Source organism: Danio rerio, chromosome 20 (genome assembly GCF_052040795.2).
Source record: "Danio rerio strain M-AB ecotype USA chromosome 20, GRCz13ab, whole genome shotgun sequence".
Lineage (NCBI taxonomy): Eukaryota > Metazoa > Chordata > Actinopteri > Cypriniformes > Danionidae > Danio > Danio rerio.
In genome coordinates, this window is record NC_141040.1 from 26,515,258 (window position 1) to 26,535,974 (window position 20,717).

Sequence of the window (20,717 nt, forward strand, 5' to 3'; positions counted from 1 at the left end):
TCATTTAGATCTATTTAACATAAAAAAATAAAATAAAATAAAAATCTGCCACCATTTCAAAAGTGACACAATGAAATGCAATTCCTTTAAGGGCTTTTCTATTGTATGCTTTGACCTCCTTGCTGCATAATTTATTGTCCTCTGTATATCTGCCGAATGACAATAAAATTAACCTTGAATTTTCTGTCCATTCCAGGCATCTCTATTGCTGTAAAGACATTGTCCTCCGCAGGAGCACGTCTGGCAGTCTGGGTTTCAGCATTGTTGGTGGACAAGAAGAACTTAATTGTAACCAGTCCTTCTTTATTCGCTCAATTGTAGAGGGAACACCAGCCTACAACGATGGCAGGATACGGTACGAACAAGACAGTGTCTACTTTCAACAGAAAGCATGCTTTATGTACAACCACAATTCCAAAAAGTTCCATTCCAACAAAAATCACGGAAACCCATATGATTGGTTAAAGCAACAGTTCACTTTTTTTTCTAGAAACTAGAGTTAAACTGTGGAGTTTTCCCAATATTTTTTAATCCAACCAGTCAATCTCCTGATATGGCGGAAGAACTTTTAGCTTAGATTAGCGTAGATCACTGAATCGGACTGACTATTAGCATGTCACTCAAAAAAGAAAAAAAGTTTCAATAATTTGCCTATTCAAAGCCTGACACTTATGTAGTTATATCTTGTACTAAGACTAATGATTAGGGAAAAGTTGCTATTCTATATAGTTCTGTACTCTCATTCTGGCATAATAATCAAGGAACTTTGCTGTTATGCAATGATATTACACCCCATTCACACGTGCGTTAGCGTCAATGCTTCACATTCACTTCGAATGGGTAACGTCAAGCATTGCCGAACTCAATTGTGGATCCGTTAGTGTCGCTTCAGCAGCGCTGCTCACTGCAAAAGTAAATTCTTAAGTGCCAACGGAAGCATCAGCCAATTAGATCACTTTATGCAAATACCCTAGCTCTGACAATAGGCGATTGCGGGCTAATTTCATTGGCTGATGCTGCTATAATGATCGCATCAGACCCAACTTCAAACACGGCCTCCATCAAGTGTTGACGCTGAAGCCCCATGTGAATCGGGCAAAAGACAGTATCTGAAAATAGTCCCCAGCTAGGTAACTAGGTAACAGAGCTGCATCATATATATAATATCATGAATACAGCACAGTCAAATTATACTTGAAAATAATTATTATTGTCATGTACAGAAACATCAGTGCGATTTTACAATCCATAAATGTTGTTTTGCAAGTATTTATGTGTATTTAAATGTCTAAAATCTAAGATAATTCATCTATTTGTAAATCTCTGATTATAGTTAATACAACTTGGATATTATATTCATAGTATATTAATCTATAAAAAATTGCACTTATAACTGTTTTTGCACTCCTGGTTAGACCTAATCTGTGTTTCCTTTTACTTGTACATGTGTAATGACAATAAAGTTAAATGTAATCTAATAAAAATTCTTTGTTTAAAAACACTGATAAATCACTGATAATTTGTGATTTATAACAAGCGACGCACAAGTCTTTCTATGGCTCAGCGTGAGCCATCGCGGGAAAGCAGACTTGAATTTAGCAGCTGATTACGGGAGGCACTGAATGTTCTAATCACACCGGTGTGATCGTATGTTCCAGGGACCAGCCAAGACTGATCATACATGTAAAAGTGTTAATAAAAGATATATATATATATATATATATATATATATATATATATATATATATATATATATATATATATATATATATATATATATATATATATATGTATATATTGGAATTGGAGTTGTAAACCTCAAATAAATAACTGCCTAGTGCAATATTTTCATATTTACACTCATTCCTGCTCCAAAATACTAAATAATTATTTTTTTTTCTAACCAGCTGTGGTGACATTCTGTTGGAGGTGAATGGGAAGAGTACCTGGGGAATGACACACACGGCTCTGGTCCGCCTGCTCAAGGAGCTGAGGGGTCGGATCACTCTCACCATTGTTTCCTGGCCTGGCAGCTTGCTATAGGACTACTCTGCATGGGGGAGGGGCTTATCACACTAACCCCACACTAGGGGGGAGAAGCTTACACAACAGACGTTAGAAATGACAACAAAAATGGTGGATTGCAGAGTCTGGACATTCCTAAAAGATGCGGCTTGTAACAAAGACTGCACTTCGGGAGCAGGAAATGACACATGGACCTCATGCAAGTACTAAGACTTTAATTGCGAAGGCGGAGCTAAGGACTTTGAATCTGCCCACCAAGAAGCACGTTTATCAGACTCCAAACCAAGGAGGCACTTACACAGCCGTCAAGGCATAAGGATGATATTTGTGCATGAGAGGAACATTGTGTCGGTTATAGGCAGAAAGCGGAGCAGTACTAAAGGACTGAAATCACTAATTCAGGAGTGAGTTTGTCAATAAACGAGTCGGAAATACAGTAGATGTATAGACATTATGGGCACTGTGCTATATGTAGTCAGATTGTGAAACTGAGGACGTTTGAAATGTTGCACATGAGACGGGTTTTCCTTCGAACAGGAGGGATCCCCGGGATGTATCGGGATGGGCTGGGGGACACACGTTGCCAATTCCATTAGTTTTACATGTTAGAAAAATGCATCGAAGTGGACGCACATTCTTTACTATAAACGTCGATGTCTGAAAAAAAGAAAACAAAACAGATTCAAGCACTTGTACTTTGACTACTATTACTTTTGGTTTATTTCTTTCTCCGTTTCTATGGCTTTCGGATATTGGCTTCGTTTTGTTTGTTCTGACAGTGGTTCGTTTTCTCCATCCACCGGCATGGAGACACATTTGCCAAGTAGTTCTATCTATGTTGGTATGTTTCAGATGAAAATAAACTATAGTGAGTAATAAAAAAAGTGTAATAAAATAAATAAAAATCGCAACTGAAAAAAAGCAATGTTAATAATCTATTTTAAAAATGGATGATAACTTCTAATGCTTATAATGATGTGAGATTTTGGCGGCCTTGCTGACTTTTTTTGTTTACTCTGGATGAGAACTGGAGAGAGTGATGTGTGAAAGGCTCACTGTGTGAGTGCGTGTATGAGTGTGCGTGTATGTATCATCTGTGGGAAAGGTGTGTGTGCTCTGGCATCTCATGCTTTGGCTTGTGCAGTATATTGTATCTGTTGGTACCTTTGGTTCAATGATCAATAAAGTCATTCTACAAGGAGACCTGTGTGATTGGGTGTTCTTAGCATGCAGAACATTTACACCACAAATATGTATTAAAAACAGAAATTTTGACAAAATTACCAAAAGTATCATATCCACTACACATCCCAGGCCAGTATTTGGTGCTGTGTTATAACCCTGCTTCGACACACATTCTGTAATTTTCAAATAAGCCTGAAGAGTTGAATTAGCTTGATCTGAAGTGTTTAATTACAGTTGAAGCCAAATTGTGCAGGGCTGCGGACTTTGAGGACTGGAGTTAGACATGTGTTGTAAACCAACACTATGCACCTGCGCATAAACAGTCATTTAGACTGCCATTGTTGTTTTAGTAGTCAAGTACTTGCAGATGCCAAGAAACTGAACATGTATAATGCAATAATACAATAGAATGGCACTGTTTTTCACGGTTTCGATATGCATTTTAAACTCCCCAAAACATGGTTGCTTTATAAATAAATAGCCAAAATTCATAAAGCTTTTTCAGTTTTCACTTGAAAACAAGGTTATGTAAAGGTCATCCTTCTTAGCACCAGACATACTAGACTTTGAGCACAAATTTATAACGCATACTGCATTAGTCTCACAGTTGTCAACTGTAATTGGTCAGGGAGGAAAATTGGCTTGTTTTTATTCCTTCTGGGCAGGTTTTGCGTCAGCCTTGGACCTGGCAACCCTGACTGTGTGTGTGAACTCTACTATTCAAAAGTTTAGAGTCAAAACTATTTTATATATATATACTTGAATGTCTCTAACTCATCAAGACTGCTTTTACTTAATCTAAAAATTAAATAATATTACTATTATTATTATTTTAAATTTGACTACATTTTAAAATGTCATTATTAAGCTGATAGAAAAGCTGAACTGTTACTGGCAATTGCTTCAACTGTGCTGCTTGTTATTAAAATTTAATATAATAAATCTACTATTCGTAAGTTTAGATTTAAAAATGTTTTTTAAATGTCTGAATGTCTCTAACTCATCAACACTGCTTTTCTTTAATCTAAAGATTTTAAATTATTATATATATTTTTATTTTACTATATTTAAAATGTAATTTATTCAAATGATAGAAAAGCTGATCTTTCACTGGTGATTGCTTCAAATCCTATCAATATTAAACTCTGAAATGGATGTAAATGGCAAATGTGGATGAGCGGGCTGACCTTATCTGAAGGTCACTACAGTTTCTTCCATTCTCAACACTAAATCATGCTGCATACACAGTAACATTTCTTAATCATGTTTATAATCCTTTTTTGCTTCAACAAAATGAACATTTGGCACAACAAATACCATTCAGCATTATAATCAAAACAATTATAAGTTTAAATAAATTTAAATAATGAATAAATACATTTCTAAATTAAAAATAGTGTACCCTTCAGACTGCTTTTTATTCAGGAATAATACTTTCAAGAAAATTAATGCTAAAACAATAACATAAATTGTTTCATCTTATTAAGTGTTTTGGCATATGGTTAATCAAAATCTATTCACAGTTGGTCACTGACTAATGATCTTTCACTACAGACCACCTATTGGTCAACAAAGGGTCTCACCAGCTGGCCAGGGACTCATTCAGTGGCCTCCGACTGGTTCTCCTGGTCGGCGCTGCACTCCTCGCTGGGCTCGAGGTTTCCTCTGCTGTGTCTGGAGCGTTTGTGTCGGTGTCTCCTGTGGCTTTCTGCGTCATCACTATCATGACGCCTCCTACTGCTGCTACTAATGAGAGAAACCAAGAGAAGAAGGTCACATCATCTATATATATATCATCATCTTTAATGCTTATGTAAGATGGTTTGGTCCATGCTCTGGTGAACATCACCTTTGGGAGCCTTTTATGTGTGTGCGTCATTCTGCTGTGTTTGATGTGGGGTTTAATTGTACGCTGACGTATCAAACACATTTATTTGTTACAATTGTAATTTGGTGCGTCAAGCTAAATGTGCAACCCTCCTCGCTCGTGTATACATCTGAGGTGAGTGTATTGATCTTGATCTTTAATGTACAAGCAGGCAGAGCCATTGGAACCTTATTGGCTCCTTAGGTTTATTGCACACTGAATCTGAAATGTTCGCACGATAAAGAATGAATTTGACCTCATGTTGTGTCAGTAGTATTGACACACTGCCTCTGAAACTTTCATCCATCATAAAAAAAAATTAAAACGGGGATAAATTTTTTCGGCTGAAAAAGCACTTTGAAAAGGTGTTTTGACAGTTCAGAGCCACCGTACAAGTCAAAAGCTGAATACAGAATGCCGTCTTTTGAGCTACAGATAACCTTATGACAAACACAGTGCATAAAATAACAGCCTGATTTCACGAGGAAAAGTAATTATTTTACATTTTGTCAGTTTAGTGGCTAATTTGTACGAGTTCAGTCGTACGAAAATGTACGATTTTAAAAAGGAGGCGTGGCACCTAACCTCTGCCCTAACCCCAACCGTCATTGGGTGATGAGCAAATCGTATTAAATGGTTCGAATTAGATCTACGAATTCATACGAATTAGCCCCTGAGTCAAAAAGTTACGAATTGCCATAAGATTGCATTGAAAATAACGATAAATTGTGGCTGATAGTTGAGAACCCCTATATGCTGGATTCAGTGGCTGGCGCACCTCTGCCCTGTAGATGTTTGGTGTGTGTCCAAACATTTGACGCAATGCCTATAGACATTATAATAGTAAGCATGGTCCAATTTCGGTCTGTTGCTGTGACACGTTAATGTGGCCACCATCTATTACAATGTCTATAGGTACTACCAGGTTCTGTTCAGGATTTGTTTAAGTTTGTGAATGTGTGAAGTATTACAAATAATGTATCAAAATTCCACTGATTTCCTGAAATAAGCTTTGCATTTCAGGATAATCCGGCGCAGCTCTTTGATAATGAGTTCTCCCATCTCTCTATGCAGTATTGGATGAGCTATGCACTACTTTGGAGAAGAGAGGAGAACAAATTATCACTGCTTGAATACTTTTTCGTAATAAATTAGTTAATACGCATCAGACTCAGTGTGCAGGGTTTGTTTACATGACAAATTTGTCGCATATTAATTCTAAAAAAATGCATATGAACATTTCGAACTTTAGTGTGCACAGACTCCATTGACTTCCATTGATATTTATCCATAAAGCAGCTTTGTATGATTCTTGATTTTGCAAACTGAAAGTAGTATGTTTTTTTTTTTTTTTTTTTATAAAATTATAAACAAAATCATTAACAAAATTGTTTGGAGAGCAAGTAGTTTGATTGATTTTTGCCTATAGTCATTGCCGCATAGGCAAATTAATCAGACAAGCTTTCAAATTGCAGAATAAGATCAATGTGTGTTACCAGGGAGAGAAATTAAATATTTATTTTTTATTAATGATCACTATTTGCACTAATGTATATTACAAATTGCAATGGTTGCAATTAGATAAAAATCTCCAACAAATTTATGACAAATAGCTGAAACTATATAAAACATACCATTATACAGAATGCTCTGGTAAAATACACTTTCAAAGTAGATTGTTGTTGATGACTTAAATTGCTGTAGTTCATTTATTTATTATCTTGCTTTTTGTATAGATGACAGCTACAGGCCAGTATGGTGTCAGAAGAAGAATTAAAGCCATAACTAAACAGGATTAAAATAGAATATAATTAAATATGTATGCAGTTAGGTAACATCAAACTGCAGGAACTTTTTCTGTTTCCTCATTTGAAACATTGGGGACATTTTAGTCACCACTGGTGTATTTTTGGTCGTCTATAGCCCCACATCCTGGTACATTTCTGACTCTGCATTACCTGCGTGAGGATCGGTGTTCATTTTGTTCTCGGTGTCTTCTTTCTCGATGTCTATCTCTTGGTCCTTCTCTTCCAGAGCTTTCTCTGTATCTCTCGCTCCCATAATGACTGTGATCTCTGTGTCGAGACGTACGCTCCTCCTCACTGTATACACATATACAAGCACACAAGTATTCAGCTCTTTTCTAAAGCCTAGCTCATTTCCTACAAAATAGCAAGGAAGATTAGATTTAATACAGGACCAAGACAATTTCATTGCACATATTACCTGTGATTTATATATTTTTCAACAGAAATATAATACATAAAATATCTTTAACAAAAAATTAATTTCAACATGGTCGAAAATGGAGCAGGATGAAGCACAAGCTTATTATTTTCCCACCCCATTACCACATACATAATTTGTCTATTAATTAAACTATTTTCTTCTTTTACTTATCTCTTCTTCTTTAAATAGCCATTAACTAAAATTTCATCATACTTTTTCTCATTTTATCATTTTCAATCACCTTCATCATTACATTCCTTTAATGATTTATATTTGTAAAACTTTTAAAATTTTAAGTTAATTAATATCCTGACATTGCTAAGAAAATATTCAGAATTCATATTGAAATATGAAGATTTAAACAATGTTTATCATATAAAGGCAGATTGACTTATTTATAAACAAACACACACACACACACACACACACACACACGCACACACGCACACACGCACATACACACACAATAGCCACTTTACTAAATGCACCGGTTCAACTGCTCGTTAATGCAAACTTCTAATCAGCCAATCACATGGTAGCAACTCAATGCATTTAGGCATTTACATATGGTCAAGAGGATCTGCTGCAGTTCAAACCAAGCTAAAGAATAGGGAAAAAAGGTGATTTAAGTGACTGTGAATGTGACATGGTTGTTGATGCCAGATGGGCTGGTCAGAAACTGCTGATCTACTAGGATTTTCACGCACAACCATCTAATTTTGTACCAACTGAGCATTGTATCAATGCCACAGCCTATCTGAGTATTGTTGCTGACCATGTCCATCCCTTTATGACCAGTGTACCCATCCTCTGATGGCTACTTCCACCAGGATAACCCACCATGTAATAAAGCGTGAATCATCTCAGACTGGTTTTTGAACATGATAATAAGTTCACTGTACTCAAATGGCCTCCACAGTCACCAGATCTCAATCCAATAGAGCACCTTTGGGATGTGGTGGAATGGGAGATTCACATCATGGATGTGCAGCAGACAAATCTGCAGCAACTGAGAGATGCAATCATGTAACCAGTACCTTGTTGAATCTATGCCAGGAAGGATTAAGGCAGTTCAAAGGGCAAAAGGCAGTCAAAGTCGGTACTAGTAATGTGTACCTAATAAAGTGTCCAGTGAGTATATATATATATATATATATATATATATATATATATAAATATATATATATATATATATATATATATATATATATATATATATATACGAATATATGAATGAGTTTTTAAAACTGAATGGCTTCCCTGAGGTAAAAGTAACCTGTTATGTGACATTTAGTTTACAAGCTAATTTATTAATAAAATGTTGATGTAGTGATGACATGATATGCAATAGTTTTCAGTATGTTGTCTCATTTCTTTCAACATAACTCATAGTTCATTTGTGAGTTTTATCTTGATGCAACAATAATAAATGACTTGCATATCTGACAAGATCTTCTTTATCAGCCATTCTAGATTGTTCATTATGGAAATATGTTTGGATGAGGATTTTGTCCTTCAGAATATTTTATATATATATATATATATATATATATATATATATATATATATATATATATATATATATATATACACGAAGTATGCAACTATATACCATGGCTAGATTGCTTTCTACTGATTAATCTATTATTGCATAACAGAATGATTCTTGTAGCGCTCAGTAATACAAGATGAAATATGGGTCATTATGATTTTTTCATAAGTCAGGACTCAGGACACTAAAAATAGTTCTGAAATGTAAGACTGTCCTAGCAAATTTGGGACGTCTGGTCCCTTACTGTCCAGGAATTTGATAAATGATTGACTTCAGAGGAGATTGACTTAAGAGTGTTGCTAAGCAAATGTACAACATTTAAAATAAAAAATGACCACAATCAAACATTGGACAAACAAATCTATTTTTAATTTTACTGCACATTGATACTTTTCTGTGCTTCATCTACCATCCTGGATTTACTGGAGGAGTCTGCTTTTGCTATGCACATGTACAGTGGACTATGGAAAGCCAAATGGGACAAATTACAAAAATATTATGGTAGTGTGACTGGTAGGGCCGGGCAGATCAATACTAACATCAATAGTATTGATACCAGCATTGGTATTGGTATTGAATTAATACTAGCCTAACAAAATCTATATTTCATTGTAACATTTTTTTGTAATGTACACTAATATGAATTGCTTTCCTTTTATTAAACTACATGTATGTTTCTTAAAATGTAGCTTTTCTCCACATCTTGTTCGCTCAAGTTGCTCCTCTGCAGTGTTCAGTTCTTTCATTAAGTGACGAAGTGGCACTTTTGGCTGCTATGAAAGAGATGTCCGTAAGGAGGAGCATTGTATGAAGTTCAATTAACATTTTTGACTGCACATGCAGGAATAACTTTTAACATTTGTCCTCCAAATATTTGGATGGTAACTTAGCTAATGACAGCTTCGAAGTGCACATTTGCCACATTGTCAAGAGAAAGCAGACCAACTCAATAACCTGATCACTCCGTCAGTAATTAGTAGTCAGCTGAAACCTCGGGCCCCTCAGGTGCATTGCTATAGATTAGTCTAGGAAACACTAATTAGATGACAAGGGACAAAACAGTTTGCGGTGGCAGTGGTCAGTGTAAAGCACTTGTGGATTTTAAAGAGCCCCTATTTTGCATTATTAAAGGTCATATTTTGGTTTTGGGGGTTTCCAACAACAGGCTGATATGCATACAAAGTCAAAAAACACTTTCATTGTCTTCTAATATACATTTATTTTACCTAATTATCCCAACGACTCCCATATGATTTGTTCAGCAACCATATGAACTGTATCATTTACTGACAAAGGTACTGTCAAAGTCTGACAAAGTCCCGTACATAATAGTCTCTGCTGCTCCTTCCTTTAATAGCAAATGGCAAACTTATGCCATGTTGCAGCATAGGTTATTATGTTAAAAAAATCTGACAAATGACAGCACTAGTTTGCTATTGACCTTATTCTAAAATGTGGAAGTGCTTTTTGCGATTGTTTTAGAACTTCTGATTTAATACTGCCTATGGGAGAAATGACTAGGAATAATTAACGGCAGAAAACGGTTAAACTACTTGCTCTATAAACAAGTGTTTGCATGACTATACAGACAAAATATAATAATACAATAAGAAAATATCAGTTTGCAACATCAAGCAGCAAAACAAGTTTTTTTAATGTCTAAAAATAAAAGAAAGTGAATGAGACCGGAAGTCTCAAGGTAAAAAGATTTAAATGGCTGTGCCCGCTCGTACACGAAGAATAAGATGAATACTGTGGAGTTGTTGTAAAAAAGAACTTTAACCCTTTAATCCTCACAGCAAATCTTCATCTGTTAGTGAACGTCATCTTCGTGTCATGATCAGTCCCGTGATCCCCCCGTGCCCCGTGTCTGAAGGGAAAGGCACATTCACGTTTTACCAGATCCGCAATTCATACAGTATTTGATGATGTACCATATTGACGTCAACACGTTCAAGCACAAGATCCAAACCCAACATAAATCATTTATTTGACTCTGAATCAATAATTTTGTTAAAGAATCAATAGTTTTAAACGCGGTGCATTTCCAGATTTAAACCTCAGCTGTATGTTTTCATTCACTCAGTGCTGTGTTACACACTGGATGGAAGCTCATTTCACCCATAATAGGGGCTCTTTAAATATATATATATATATATATATATATATATATATATATATATATATATATATATATATATATATATATATATATATTTCTCTCTATATATATTTTTGTATTTAAAGGCACAGTTCACCCCCTCTTTCTAGACAACCTTCACTTGCACTAACTGATTTTAAATCACACTGAACTGAGCTAAACTGAACTGAACTGAACTGAACTTAAACACTAAAAACTGAACTACCCTGTTCCAGTTACTATGACCATTTATGTGAAGCTGCTTTGACACAATCTACATTGTAAAAGCGCTATACAAATAAAGCTGAATTAAATTGAATTGAAATAACAACTTTAGTAACTGCTATGTTTTCTCTCTTTGCATTTTTTCACAATTAGTCAGATGACTTCATGTTTGCTTCATGTTGTTAGCATCCACTGCTGACAGACCAAGATGAATCTGGATTTAAATGTGACGATTTGCAAATTCTTCATCATGCTAATAATACCACGCTAAAAAACGTTTTAAATCACTGCTGTCTGAAACAAACATGAAAAAGTATATTTACAGGAAATTAATGCGGCCATATGAGTGAGTATCTCTGAATGGAAATGTCCTAAACACAACTCTCTGAATGAATCACATTAGTGTCAAAAACATATAGATGAGAATTAAATCCATGGTTTAAACCAATGAAAATGTCTCCAACCAATCTTGCATGGTTGTATAAATTGTCTAAAATATTAATTCAACACATGCTGTCATAATTAAAAGGATTCATACACATTTTTACTTTAAAAATTCTATAACTTTTCCAGGACTTTCAAGTCAATTTTTATGACCTAATGTTTTATGTAATGTCTACATCTCTGTCCATCATGGCCTCCAAATCCTCTCCATATAATAATTGGCTTCATCACTCTGTCTCCTCTCCACCAATCTGCTGGTGTGTGGTGTGCAGTCTTGCGCAATATGGCTGCCGTCGCGTCATCCAGGTGGATGCTGCGTAAATCGCTTTGAGTGCACAGAAATGCGCTACATAAATGTAGGGAATTATTATTATTACATATACGTGTTAAATCATAAGAAACGTTTACATTAATTACAGCATATCATAAAACACGCAATAGTTTACATTTATTTTTATATCCAAGTAAAATAGATGATGCTTACACAGCACTAATAATGTGAGAGCATGTTTTTGGCCAAGAACAGAAAAGAAGTAAAAACAACTAACCTCCATTTGAACATACAGATATTTGTTAAACTAATTTTAGATCATTTCAATAGTTTGTTTAACTAGTAATAGTAGCTAATACGACTTCTATTGTAAAGCTGTGATCACACTGCATTTTTCGTTCCACAGACTTCTGTTATCAGGCATGCGAATGCGGCAGACCAGAAACATAAGCACGTGTTTTGCAAATTCAAGTGATTGCGTGAGAGCAATAGAAGATAGTTTAAAATAAAAAAAAATGTAAGTTATGGAGCAATCTCTTACTTTTATTAATGTCTAATCATATTGTTTAACCCTGCCCATTTTCATCTCGCGGTTCGACAGTATTTTGCAAACACAAGCTCTAGTGTGACAGCAGCTTAAGTTGCTTTGGACAAAAATGTCTGCTAAATGACTAAATATAAATGTAATTTCCATGACTTTTCCAAAACCTTGTGGGCTTTTCTGTTTTTCCTAAACTTTTTTTAGGCCTGGAAATTGCCATGTCAAAATTCCACAACTTTTCCAGGTTTTCCATGACCGTATGAACCCTGAATTAAGCAAAGTGTCTTCTCATAGTGATCACTCATAAACACAACCTCTATTTACTGTAGTCATTTGCCACCTCACAACATTGCCTTATATGATGTGCAACAATTACACCTCTGTAAAAACATAGTTTAATATTTGCTCAGCATCTAATACCAGCCATACACAGCATCTCCATTTGTGATTTATATAAAATCCTCTCAATATGTGCTACAGCGTACATGGCAAACAGACCGCTGCTGTTCACTCGGCATATGGCATACAGAGATGCACTGTGGAGTTTCTATGTGCATGTGATAAAGCAGTGATGGAAAAGACAGAGATTTGTCAGAGCATATCAGGATCTGAGAGCTGAATGAATATGTTGGTCAGTAGGTTCTCTACTCTCTCAGAGTGGCACTGGCGCTAAGCCGCTAACATACCCTCAAAGCCCTGGCATGAATGCCAGTGTGTGACAACTTCAGCCCTAGTTTATCTGGTATACCAGCCAAAAGTGTGTGTGGCTGTCTCTTTGTGTGTGTGAGTGTGTGTGTGTCCTCACACAGGCCCAGCAGTGAGTCAGAAGACTCATGTTGAGATTTGGCAGTCATTTTATTTAGCACGTTGTCACACTTTTTTGATTAAAAAGCGACCCTTAAGACACTAGAGAGGATATACTCATGCAGATTTTGAGAAATAGGCTCTCGTGTTCTTTCAATGTGCCTCCAACATGCACAGAAATTAGGCCTGGTCGAATTTGTAAATGAGTCAGGGAAGCATGGTTGTATTATCAGTTGTAAATCTCCTCTAAATGCCAGAGGGCGCTCTTGTGTGACACCTCCAAACATGACGAAAGGAAGGTCCCCATAGTGCTGAATTATTGACAGAAGATTTAATGTCAGCATGAAATCTATTAATTTAAAAATTTTTGGTCTTCTCTTTTTTATATTTATACAGTAGCGCTTGTTATAAATGATGTATCTGTGTATTTAATTGTTTTGTAAAAATTTATTTGCCCTCATAATTCGTTCATTCATTTTCTTTTCAGCTTACTCCCTTAATTAATCTGGGGTTTCCACCGTGGAATGAACCGCCAACTTATCAAGCTTGGATTTTACACAGTGGATGCCCTTCTAGCTGCAACTCATTACCAGGAAACACACATACACTACAGACAGTTTAGCTTACCCAATTTACCTGTTGCGCATGTCTTTGGACTGTGGGGGAAACTGGAAGCACCCGAAGGAAACCCACACGAACAAATGGAGAACATGCAAACTCCACACAGAAATGCCAACTGACCCAGCCGAGGCTCGAACCAGCAACCTTTTTGCTCTGAGGCGCCAGCGCGACCCACTGCGCCACCACAAAACCTTGTTCTTATAATTTTATATCAAATACCACAACTTTCCATCTCCCCTGAAAATTTCTTCACTTCTGGTCACATGGAATGCCATTTGGGAGGGGCTATCATGGGCGTGTATTTTTTCTGCTCTACTTTTGACTGTTTAATAATCTTTTCTTCATTCTAATAGAAACACCCATTTTTCAATGAACCAATCAGTTCCCAAATGACGAAATTATGCACCACCCTACATTCAGGACTGTTTCTATTCAATGTACATCATGATTTGCAAAAAAATGGATTATCTTAACTTCCATTTCATGGCAATTTTAACTCCTTTAATTGATTCAGCATGACTGTGAATAATCCCATGATTTTGGAACTAGAGGTTTAAGTTTAGAATTTAAAAATTTATTTCAAGTTCAGGTTTGGAGTAAAAACTTGTTATTATGTCTGATAATTTCATGTGCAGTATTTACAACACAGAGCCATAGTTCATTGAGAAGTGATGCAAATGGCTGTCATTATCAAAGAACGATTATATCGACATCATGATTATTTTAATAAATAGATTTAAATTTTTGCATATAGCTTGTCATTGTACTACGATGGTTTAATAAATGCTGTTCAGTCTGAAACCACCTACTGGAGATTTACTAGAATGGGCTTCATTGACAAAATGCACATCACAATAGGGCTGCACGCTTCACTAGTACTAGTTTGTCACTAGTCACTAGTTTGTAAATGGTGGCTGGTATTGCATTAATGGTCTATCTATCTACAGTAGATGATATTGTATAAGGAAAAGTCACTAAAATGCTCACATGTTTATCCAACCATAGACCTTTTTTATTTTAATAGTCTGTGGAGCCCTTTAAGATTGCAAAACTGTGTAGAATTTGCGCCTTTTTTGGTAGCCTATTGCATGTTTTCTAATGCTTCAGTTCGAATCTGAATCGGTTCATTTGTGTTCCTGTCAATATGATTTAGAAGCTACAACAACCGCGACAATCTCTTAAAAAAGAACAACTCACAAAGTAAATTGTGGATTACTTTGGATTGTTAACTGATAAGAATAAAACAATAAATTTAAAGCAATGGATAAAAAAAACCCCAAAGTAGCAACAGCAAACATTAAAACTAATTTTCACCACTTTGTATAGCCTGATTTTGTTTGAAAAAATGCTCTGTTTTTACAAATTTCCTTTGGTATAACTTTTTATATTTATTTTAATGTACATCACAATCACTTTTAAACAATCATATTACGAAATATTATATTTTAAGCAGAAAACTAAGCTTTAACCATTGTCATTGGATAAAAGAAGAATGTGATCTGCAAGAGAGAAGTTGGAAGTGAGAGAAAGAGAGAGATGATCTAAAAGTGAGAGCACATGTTGCTTTCATAAGTGTGACAGACCGGTGTGCTTCCCAGCTGTTCTACTGGCCTGTTTTAATCTCAGCGCTTTTTCCTCATGTGACCTCACACTGAACATACTGCCACCACAGCACAAATGCAGAGCATAAATGTGTGCGAGGTCAAAGAGAACATAATATGGACTGCCCAAAATTTAGCAATCTTTTCAAACCATATAAATGTGGAGGACAAAAGCAGCAATTTTAAGAGAAATATGCTGGTTGTTTCGTTACAAGAAAGTGAAATGACTGCCAAAAAGGTTGCAAAGCACCAATGCATATACAAACAAATAAATAAATTAATTAATAAATAAAATGTTCTATATTTCACTTCCTCTGGACCCAAGTGATAGCTTTGTGAAAGTTCATGAAAGATTTAGTGATGTCTGATTTGCGAAAAGTTTGTTTTGTTAAGTCGGGTGTTTTAAATGACTCTGTCAAATGTCTGAAGAAGATATGAAATCCTGCAGAAGTATTGTTTTTTGTTCAGTTTAAAAGCTGAAGTTCTGTTGAGGACTAATTGACTGGAAAACAGCAACCAGCAGGCTTCAAATGTCTCATTTTGTGTTTCACAGAGGAATGCAAGTAGCGCTGGTTTAGAACGACATGAGGTTGAATACATGATTGAATGAATTTTAGAACTATTCCATTTAACAAAACAACAGCCTGTCAACATTTATACACCCTCACATCAGTCTAAACCTGAATTTCCATTGCATGGACAAAAGCACAGGGACATTTCTTGAGATAGTTCATCCAAAATTACATATTTGTCATCATTTACTTCAGGTAACTTCAGGTTGTACTAAACTCACTTTTTTTTTTTTCGGTGAACACAGAGGAAGATATTTTGAAGAATGTTAGTAACCAAACAGATATCATGACTTGCTGCCATAAAGTAAACAGGTGGCAAGATTTGTTTGGCTACTGACATTTTAACAAAGATCTTCAGTAGAACAACAAATAAAAATATGAGTGGAACAACCTGAGTGTGAGTAAATAACAGCCGAATTTTAATTTTTGGGTGAATTATCCCTTTAAAGGAGCTACATGTATAACTCAAACTTTGTTATTAGTGTTAGAGGTGTGCGATTAGTAAACTAAAACTTGAAACCTTTTCATTTGTGCACAAATACGTTTATACTTTTCTGTTAAGTAATACATAAGTGACTAAATGTGATTTAGTGTCGCAATACACTTACAGCAAAGATATTTTCCCTCATTGCTTAGATGTAAAATGTATTTCTGCAACCAATATGCAAATAAAAAAACATAGATGCTAGCCATGCTGCTTAGAGCAACATTTTTAGGCATAAGTAAATATGCTGGCTTTCTTTCAAACAAAATGAATAGTGATATGGATATGATTGCACGAGCAAATTAAATCTTTAATTTACTGGCACTCTCAACCTTCACCTATGATATAATTGTCATGATCACCAGCAATAAAGATCGAAGGAGAACACTGACTGTCACACGAACTACACATCTGCCACCGAACTGGATTACATATCCCGTTATGCACTTTATACACATCCATTTCAGATCACCACGGATTGCAAACACACAGCTGAAGTTCGTAAGGACTGATTACCGCGACTATAAATGCACATCACTTTCACACACACATTGCTGAGTCTAGATGCGCATTACGTCCCATGAGCATTGTGAAGCATTTTCCTTGTCTTGCCTTCCATGCTTTTGACCCCATGTTTTGTTGTTTTGCTGCCTGTCCCGACCTTCACCTGTTATTCTGACTACGCTTTTGGGTTATCCATATGGTCCAGTTTGCACCTTTTTTAACTATTGCCTGCCTGACGATACTCTTAAATACACTGCACGTGGATCCTTACCTGTTGTTCCTGACCCTATGTTACAATATTATATGAAACCAGTATTTCTTAAAGAGGTGTCCAGCTTTATTTAAATATTTTTGTTCATACTGTAAAAGCCTGAATTTTTAAAACACATACAGATGGACAGACAGACAGAGAGACAATCATGCACATAAACAGTTCTGCTAAGTCTCATTCTCGTCACCTTTACAACTAACACTGTTTTTGTTCACTGTCGATTTGTTCTTCATTCCATTTTTAAATGTACTTTTACTTCAGACGACAAAACAATTACATTTTCCTTAAAAAAAAAAAGTATAATTTGTCCCATAGAAAACTGAAGGGAAATACTAAAATTAAAAAAAATAAATAAACAAAAATTAAATTTATATATATATATATATATATATATATATATATATATATATATATATATATATATATATATATACATATATATATATATATACATATATATATATATATATACATATATATATATATATATACATATATATATATATATATACATATATATATATATATATATATATACATATATATATATATATATATATATACATATATATATATATATATATACATATATATATATATATATATATATATATATACATATATATATATATATATATACATATATATATATATATATATACATATATATATATATATATATACATATATATATATATATATATATATATATATATACATATATATATATATATATATACATATATATATATATATATATACATATATATATATATATATATATATATATATATATATACATATATATATATATATATATATATATATATACATATATATATATATATATATATATATACATATATATATATATATACATATATATATATATATATATATATATATATATATATATATATATATATATATATATATATATATATATATATATATATATATATACATACATACATACATACATACATAAAAAAGATTTAGATTCACACCTAGGTGAGACCTTCGTGCTCAAAGGTCTACGAGAGAAAGATTAAGGGCTGCAGTATAAGGTATGCTTGAGGTTTAAATGTATGCTTTCTATGAAGTATACTTGGACAGAAAAACTCACAGGTCAAGCAAAAATGGCTTCAATTAAATGTGCAGTTAATTTTACTGCACTCAGACTATTGACAGGCCATCTTACCTTCTGTGGTCTTGGGAGGTGGGACTGTGCTCTCGATCTGTTTCTTTGTATCGTTCTCGCTCTCTCTCCCGCTCTCGCTCTTTCTTGTGTCCTCTTTCTCTGGTTTTCTCTCTCATTCTTTCTTTGTTATGACGGCTGTAGTTTTCCCATGACTTGCTGCTGTCTATCACACTCGGCCAGGAAGCCACTCTCATTGCAGGAGAGTATACACCTGGACAAGCAAAAAAAAAAAAAAAAAAAAAAAAAACAATAGTTAATGCAGCAGAAACACATAGCATTTTGTGTTAGTGTTGGTATGACTAAACTTAACAAGACAAAATAAGAAGAAATAATACAATTATAATAAGAAAGCATAGAATGTGACTGTATTAACTGATAATCTTAATTATATAATGTAATGCAATATAATATAAGGTAATATAATAAGATAAATTTGTTTTAAATTACCAACATTGTATAAAAATTTAAAGAGCCCCCATTTTGGGTTTTTGAAAATGACCCTTTATGCAGTGTATTACACAGCTCTAAGGCCGCATTTACACAAGTGACTCAAATCCGATTTTTTCCCCCCGTGTGGCACAGATCGGATATTGCCAATGTACGCGTAAGCAGGAACAAATCACATGGATTCCGATTTGCTCAAATCAGATTCAGGCCTTGTTTATTTGTGGAAATTTATTCTATATGAATCGGATCTGTGCCGTCGTGTCCGCAGTGTAAGCAGGTAGATCGGATGTTCACCTCCGTAGATCGGAGTCGCGCGTCACTAAAAATCATAGCGAATGTTGTTTGAGAACACTAAAACCAAAATGTGACCTTTTATAATGCAAATAGGGGCTCTTTAAGATAAATCTGGAAGAACAATAAGCCCTATTGCTATTATTCTTTATAAAGCTCAATATCATATTATATTGTATCGTATCATATTATATCGTATCATATTATATTGTATTGTATCGTATCGTACCATATATCATATCATATTATATTTTATTATATTATATTATAAAAACAGTGACAATAAGCATCAAAGCTATATCGCAACAAATACATAAATGATACCTTAATATATGATACATTACACCTTAATAAAAATTAGCAATACAAACATAAAACTGTTTATAAAACAACATTAAAAACTGAAGATGCAAAACTATATAAAAATATTAATAATTAACTAAAAGTGCAAAAATGTGTAAATTAATATAATACAATCTAATATAAATTTGTCTAAAATAAATTACATCAGTGACCTTAAACATCAAAATCTGTTTCACAATTAATAAATCAAGTCAAAATAAAATGCGAAGTTTACCTGTGTCCTAACACATTTTTGCTAATGGTATTTTAACAGCACATTTCAGATACTGATGCTTGCTGTAACAATACCAGTCATTGCTTTCTCTGCGTCTGTCTTTCACACACAAACACACATGCAACAATCGCTGAAAGCTCTGTGACAGTAACCACTTTGGCCTCTTGAGTACACCCAAATCATTACAACATGCAAAGGTTAACAAGGCCACAGCAGATTTTCTGACATGCTCATTTTTCAGCGAGTGTGTGTGTGTGTGTGTCCTTGTTTACCTCTGCTTGCAGTAATGATGTGTGCTGGACTGCAGTGGAAATGCTTGCAGTGCACTTCTATGCTCAGTGGCTGGAAACGTATCCCCTACACAGTTGTATAGAACGTGTGTGTGTAGTGACGATGAGAGGGTGTGGAGTATGGTAACGCTTTGCATGCAGTTTCTACTCTCTGGTCAATCCAGGTGCCCTGTACATATGGGTCCTTTCGTTCAAAGCTCAGAGACATGTGGTCATCTGAAGCCCAAAGAATATTTCAGTTTTACGTGTATGGAAAGAGTATAGAAGGCTTTCAGGGCCAAAAGTTTTGAGACTGTATTTGCATATATAAATGCAATGGAACATTGTGATGAATGTGTAAGAAGTTCAGGTGTCATGTTCATTTGTCAATGATATGTTAATTGTATTGTGTGCATATACAAATATTAGGTATACTTTGAATAGCTGTGTATAGGGGGTCGCACACTGGATGCACCATGTCGTGTCAAGCAGCACCATGCATTTTAGAATTCTAAACAGATATCTATCAGGGTATGCACATCAGCGCCACAAATGGGAGACTGCGCCACCCAGTTACTAATCAGGACAGGATTTCG

The 20,717-nt window shown here is 34.7% G+C and overlaps 2 protein-coding genes across 19 annotated transcripts in view; one reads left to right on the forward strand and one right to left on the reverse strand.

Annotated features, from left to right (window-relative positions):
• Window positions 1-3,226, forward strand: part of lnx1 (ligand of numb-protein X 1) — a 72,011-nt gene extending 68,785 nt beyond the window's left edge. For 11 of the 12 annotated variants that reach the window (XM_087297270.1, XM_087297271.1, XM_087297273.1 and 8 more), the window contains 2 exons: window positions 197-355; window positions 1,908-3,226. In XM_087297270.1, the coding sequence (XP_087153396.1) occupies window positions 197-355; window positions 1,908-2,043 (295 nt within the window). In that variant the 3' untranslated portion in view covers window positions 2,044-3,226. 12 annotated transcript variants of the gene reach the window in all.
• A 1,232-nt stretch (window positions 3,227-4,458) lies between these two features.
• fip1l1a (FIP1 like 1a (S. cerevisiae)) overlaps window positions 4,459-20,717 on the reverse strand; it is a 56,715-nt gene continuing 40,456 nt past the window's right edge. For 4 of the 7 annotated variants that reach the window (XM_087298158.1, XM_087298156.1, XM_087298160.1 and 1 more), the window contains 3 exons: window positions 18,538-18,748; window positions 7,036-7,179; window positions 4,459-4,956 (listed from right to left, as the gene is read on the reverse strand). In XM_087298158.1, the coding sequence (XP_087154284.1) occupies window positions 4,809-4,956; window positions 7,036-7,179; window positions 18,538-18,748 (503 nt within the window). In that variant the 3' untranslated portion in view covers window positions 4,459-4,808. The remainder of the gene's footprint in view (window positions 4,957-7,035; window positions 7,180-18,537; window positions 18,749-20,717) is intronic. The other 3 variants (XM_087298159.1, XM_087298157.1, XM_087298161.1) reach the window with 1 other exon arrangement.